The following is a 6,113-nucleotide window of genomic DNA, read 5'->3' as shown; positions in this document are numbered from 1 at the left end:
ACATAGAATTGGGAATAGAAAGACAAAAGCGAAAATAAATGCAGTTTCTGTCGTAATTTATTTATTAATAAAGCATACATACTGATAAAACGCAGGAAACTTATTAATTTATTTTTAATTTCACGGATCTTCAAACTAGTTTCAACATCAGTTAAAATTAATTTTTTTAAAAAATAATTTTAAAAACATTACCTCTTTTTAGAATTCTCCGAGACCTTTATATACCTACCAACCTGGTTTCTGACAATTTGCTTCGATCTTTGACTATCTACTGGCCAGATTGGATTTAGAATCCAATAAAAAAGAAGGGGAAAAAACAATAATTTTGATAATACAGAGGAAAAAATCACCAATCCAGTGGCAGAAGTGTAATTCTGAGAGATTAAAAGGTTATATGCTGTTATAAATTCTGCGCCTGTCTGATTCTGTGGGAAGGAAACCGACACTGGCCATAACTTGTGTTTATACATAGGGCTTTTGTTGGTGGCTCAGAGAGGGAGAGAGGGAAGCAGAAGAGGAAGTCTAGCCTGTGAAAAGAAAGTGCAAATCTAAGAAGGTATGTATGCCAGCAATGAAAACCCATCAGAATTCTGATACCTCTTAAGCTCCCCTATTATATGATATCTCAATCTTGCTTCTTCTTCTTCTTCTTCTTCTTTTTTATTTTATTTTATTTATGCTGAGCTGAAATTGCAGTTAAAAGTTTTTGTTTTTGAAAGTGGTTTAAAAGATGGATTTTCTTTTTTCGTTTTGCTTTGCTTTGATTTGTGTTACCCTTTTCTGCTGTCGTTTAATATTCTTCCTGTCTCCTACAAAGCAATATTTATTACATGAGTTCGAATCTTTGTTATGGGAATTTTCCTACTAACTTGCAAAGTGGGGAATTTGTTATTGATGCTAGAGTAAAGTATTTTAATTTAATTTCTTGAAAGTCAAATAAATGCACCATTGGTGGTCAAAGCTGCTAGAGTTTACCAGCCCCAGTCACGATTTTGTGCTTAAATGGATTACAGTTAGTATATTCTTGGCGATCTGTACTTCTGTGTTCCACTTTCATAAGAATTGGGAATATGAAGGTGGTTTTGAAAGTATTATTCTTAAATTCGTTTTGGTTCTTCACCCCTGCAAATCTGAAATGCTTATATTCTTGCTTTGCTAGCAATACTGTACGTATTATTTTAAAACTCTTTTTTTTTTGTTTAATTGCTTGATCTGCTAGGATTTTGGTCTAAAAACTGCTCGAATAGTTTGGTGTTTGGATTTTTGTTAATAGGACTATGCATATCCCAAGAATATGTGTTAGAAATTATCTATTGCACTCAGTTATGCTATCTTTCTTGCTAAGATAGCTTTCCGATCCTGTTTTGGTATGAACAGGTTTTAACTTCTTGATGTAAATTTTTCTTTGGAATCTGTTTCACATGCAACTATTTGTGGTACAACCTTCAGAAATACTTCCAGATTGCTGAAATGATTGATGGTTTCCACCATCTCTCAGAAACTTTTGGAAAGTCAAATTCAGCTATTTATTCCTTCTAGTGTCCTCAAATTCTCTTCAAATACGGTCGGTTGGACTACTTGATAGATATATGTCATCTATGTTCTTAGAGGAAGATTGAGAAGAACTAGGATGTTGCTTTACCATCTCCACCTGCGTTTCCTTTCCTGGGAGCAGGTTCAGGAAGACTATCATGGCCAAGATTTATTTCTTAGCATCAACTACCTTCCCTTCTTAAGAAAAGCTAATCACTACAATCAAAAGACTGTTAACTAGCAATTTGAGTCAAACAAGTATAAAGTGGTAGTTGAATAGTGGAGGATATATTCGTTTTGCCCTGTGAAAAACTGAACCTGCAAGGACTTTGTTATGGAGCTAATCATGTTTTTGGTCCACAACTAAATAACTCCACTCCTTCATGGTATGCTTCTAGTATTTGTTGCACATGTACAACTATTTGTGTAAACTTTATTTCTTCTTATCCGCCACTATGAGCACTATGATATGCGTTGCCCTTTTTTTTTTAATCACATTTGCTATAATAGTCTTTTTTCTTAACTCTTTTCAGATTAGGCCAGTGTCTTGGTATGATATCAGATATCAGTGCCTACAAGAATCTATTTGTTAGCTGAAAAATGATGATGGAATCATGCTATTCACTCTAAACAAGATTTGAGATTTGTCTAGGTTTGAGAAAATTTGTATCAGAAAGGTTTCCTGGTATTGCTGTGAAGAGCTTTGTTGGCAACAAATTGGCTATTCTACAATGCAAACATCCCAGAAGAAAACAATTTCAGATGGGTCTCGTAGGTATGGTGACCAACCTATGCAATATCAGGAGTCCTATTGTTGGCCGCCCATCCAGAATATTGATGCAGGAAGTCAAGGGACGCACCTTTCAGCTATGACTTCTGATCAATACTGTACCCTAGAATCATCCTCTGAAACTAGTGCTTACCCAGTTCACAATTCTCCATCCACAGCTAGTTTCTCGCCAAATGAAAGTGTGGTTTCACAGCCAAATTCTCGGTCATATCCTTCAGATCTGCAGGATTCCTCTGAGAATGCTTGTGGTTCACCAACAAGTGAGTCTTATGTCACCCACAAGTTAAGAGAACTGGAAACTGCTATGCTGGGGCCTGATTCAGATAATCTTGACATGTACAGCATGACTGCAATGCCTGGACCCAACCAGATTGTATCTGAGGCAGAGAAATGGAAGTTTTTGGTTGAGATGATGTCCAGAGGAGACTTGAAAGAAGCACTTTGCACTTGTGCTCTAGCCATTGCAAATGGTGATATGTTCACGGTTGAATGGTTAATGTCAGAGTTACGCCAGATGGTGTCAGTTACTGGTGAGCCTATCCAACGTTTGGGAGCTTACATGCTGGAAGGCCTTGTTGCAAGGTTGGCATCATCAGGAAGTTCTATCTACAATGCCCTGAGGTGTAAGGAGCCTGCTGGTGCTGATCTCCTTTCCTACATGCTTTTACTCTATGAAGCCTGCCCATACTTCAAGTTTGGGTATATGTCAGCAAATGGAGCAATTGCTGATGCAATGAAGGATGAAATTAGTGTCCATATAATTGATTTTCAAATTGCGCAAGGCAGCCAGTGGGTCACCTTAATCCAGGCTCTTGCAGCTCGGCCTGGAGGACCCCCACGTATTCGGATTACAGGAATTGATGATTCCACATCAGCTTATGCCCGGGGAGGAGGACTTGATATAGTGGGGAAGAGACTGTTGAAGCTCGCTGAGTCATACAAGGTACCATTTGAGTTCCATACTGCTGGAGTTTCTGCTTCTGAAATTCAAATTGAAAATCTTGGAATTCAACCCGGGGAAGCTGTGGCAGTTAATTTTGCATTAACGCTCCACCACTTGCCAGATGAAAGTGTGGGCACTCAAAATCATCGGGACAGGTTATTGAGGTTGGTTAAATCCTTGTCTCCCAAGGTGGTAACTCTTGTTGAACACGAATCTAATACTAATACAGTCCCTTTCTTTGCCCGTTTTGTTGAGACACTAAACTATTATCTAGCTATCTTTGAATCAATTGATGTTACATTACCAAGAGAAAACAAGAAACGAATCAGTGTTGAACAGCACTGTCTTGCTCGGGAGGTTGTTAATATTGTAGCATGTGAGGGTGCTGAGAGAGTTGAACGCCATGAACCTCTTGGCAAGTGGAGATCTCGGTTTGAGATGGCTGGATTTACACCTTATCCACTAAGCTCTTTTGTCAATTCTACTATCAAGATTCTGCTGGAGAACTACTCTGAAAAGTATACTCTTGAAGAGAGAGATGGAGCTCTCTTTCTTGGCTGGATGAACCGACCTTTGGTTGCCTCTTGTGCATGGAGATGATACATGGATATCAGATTGACAAGTCTATTCTTCATATGGCAATTTGAGGTACAGGACCCTCTTTCATGTTGTTGTTTGTAGTTTAATAGCAAAGCAATGTTGTGATATCACGGATTAACCAGGAATAAACTTGCCCTGTTACAATCTTTCCCAGATATTCTGTTGCTTAGCTTTGATCTCATTTTTGCATTGCATATTAGCTAAGGTTGCAATACAAGAGAGTTGAGTTTTAATGAACCTATGCCAGCTACTGCTTAACTTGTGCATTGATAGTTTTCTAGTGCTTGAGTATCATGCTGTTATGCATTTGTTGTTGGCAATGTTTAGTCAAACTAAGTATGGTTCAAGTACAAGAAATGACACCTAGAATGCATTTCTGAAATCACAGACGAAAACTATGACAAAGCAGGGAAGTACAGCACATGGATTTCTTAAGATCACAGATTCTGGGTTGTAGTGCATCCCCTTCACTTCCACTGGAATCACACTGTTTGTATCCCATCAACCTTATCGATCACTGTCCCAGCAATTATCCTGCACACAGTTACAGGCTTACAGCCCTTTCCATTTTCTTTGAAAAGGGTATTATGTTATCACAAAGTTCATTGCTGCTTGTACTCAATCAAATCCTTCAGTTCTTGGTGTATTCTGTGTCAAAATTAGATTGAATTATTCTGCAGATACCTACAAGCAGGATCCCTTGGAATTTTTGCTGCAACAGGCATTGTTGTGCGACAGGATATTGCTGTGCCATAGAATAGCAAAAGCTCGTTTCCATCTACAATGCTTCTTGGATGTCTCTTATGTTGCTCATACGCATGTTTTTTTAGTCTCCCTCTATTTCTCTCAAACCTTTCCAGAATTTCTTTGGAGTTCACCTTTAGGACCCTTTTGATCATCTGTAAGATGTTCCTGGCTGGATCTAATATTTAGCTCTGTTCAGAACGCAAGGAAAATCACCATGTTGTGGGACAAATCATTCTGAAGGATTTCTAGGATAGTAATAGGATCATGCATGTGAACGTAAAGGCGCACCTTGTAAGTATAGATAAACACAAATAATCGGAGCCATAAAGAAACAGTCAAATCGCAAGACCCCATACAGAGGCCATACATTATCACGTGTGATCACACCGCAAAAGGAGACCAATTGTGTTCCCCTGAGTAGCTTGCTAGCACACAAGTGCAGCCTTTTCATTGCTCTGCCTCCCTTACCCTCTTTTCTTGGTTTTGAAATATTAGCAGTCGTGTGCATAGAGTCAACTAACAAAAGAAGGAAAGAGAGTGAAGCAACGTAATTTTCTCCCTCCATTATTAAAAGTGCGTGTCAACTGGTTTGTATGTTAAACGTGTTATTTATTCAAAGGAAATCAGATTGACCGCACAGCTTTTGAAAATTCAATTTAGTCCAAAACTTTACTTGTATTAATTTTTAGTCTTCGATTTGAGAAGGGGAGAGAGAGAGAGAGTTAGTCGGAATATTTTAGTTGACACAAATTCTAACCATGAAATTAGTTAATTTATGTGTCAATAAATTTTATTTGATGAAAATAGAATTTCATTGAAGGTGTTTTTTGGCATTTTCATCACATGAGAAGATAGATTTGAGCTCGATAAGTCTTTTGATTCCAAGTTGATTTTGAATTTTTAAATTAATTTTATATTTATTTAAAGCCATAAATAAGTTTGTCAAAATCTCTATAGTGTTTTCTAGGTATTTTTAATAAAAAATGATTTGAAAATTGAACTTTTAAGCATAAAATACTTTGCTTTGATTTTGTAATGAATAACCGGTTGTCGAAATTGGTTGTAGACTATGTGTTTTAAGCTTTATTTTAAAAAATAAAAAATTAAGAGGTCATGATCGCGGGTATGAACTCTTATCTTTCAGACACACAAGCCTACACACATGCTTAGTCACTTTTGTTTTATTTTTAATTTTTTTTTCTATTTTTTCTTATATCTTACATTTTGATCCATTCAAATAAATTGACAAAAAATAACTTGATTTTATATTTTGGGATACAATCGAGGTTTCAATTTTTTTTTAATGAAAACATATATATATAGTTTTAATTAAATAACTTTTCTATTTAATTAATATCATTTCAATTTTTTTGTGAAATATTATTACGTATTTTTTTATAACATTAGTTTTTCTTTTTGTTTTTTCTTCCTGCTCTCCACAATGGTTTTAACTTATGATGAAAATAAATTTGGCTCACAATAAAAAATTATTCTGCTGCA

At 36.5% G+C, this 6,113-nt stretch overlaps 1 protein-coding gene across 4 annotated transcripts; it reads left to right on the top strand.

Moving 5' to 3' along the window:
• Positions 1 to 258: 258 nt before the first annotated feature.
• Positions 259 to 4,953, top strand: LOC7487530 (scarecrow-like transcription factor PAT1). Of its 4 annotated transcripts, XR_002978246.2 has the most exons (4): positions 259 to 556; positions 2,067 to 3,914; positions 4,255 to 4,448; positions 4,547 to 4,953. XR_002978246.2 is itself a non-coding variant. In XM_024587035.2 (3 exons), the coding sequence occupies exon 2, from the start codon at positions 2,265 to 2,267 to the stop codon at positions 3,864 to 3,866; it is 1,602 nt and encodes a 533-aa protein (XP_024442803.2). In that variant the 5' UTR covers positions 259 to 556; positions 2,067 to 2,264; the 3' UTR covers positions 3,867 to 3,914; positions 4,547 to 4,953. The 4 variants fall into 4 exon arrangements, 3 of the variants coding, with proteins under 3 accessions (XP_024442803.2, XP_002300358.4, XP_024442784.2); XM_024587035.2 differs by lacking the exon at positions 4,255 to 4,448; XM_002300322.4 differs by having other exon boundaries at positions 4,255 to 4,650.
• The last annotated feature ends 1,160 nt before the right edge of the window (positions 4,954 to 6,113 follow it).

The sequence above is a fragment of the Populus trichocarpa genome, chromosome 1 (assembly GCF_000002775.5).
Source record: "Populus trichocarpa isolate Nisqually-1 chromosome 1, P.trichocarpa_v4.1, whole genome shotgun sequence".
Lineage (NCBI taxonomy): Eukaryota > Viridiplantae > Streptophyta > Magnoliopsida > Malpighiales > Salicaceae > Populus > Populus trichocarpa.
The sequence above is the reverse complement of the archived record's forward strand: the minus strand, read 5'-3'. Positions and strand labels throughout refer to the sequence as shown.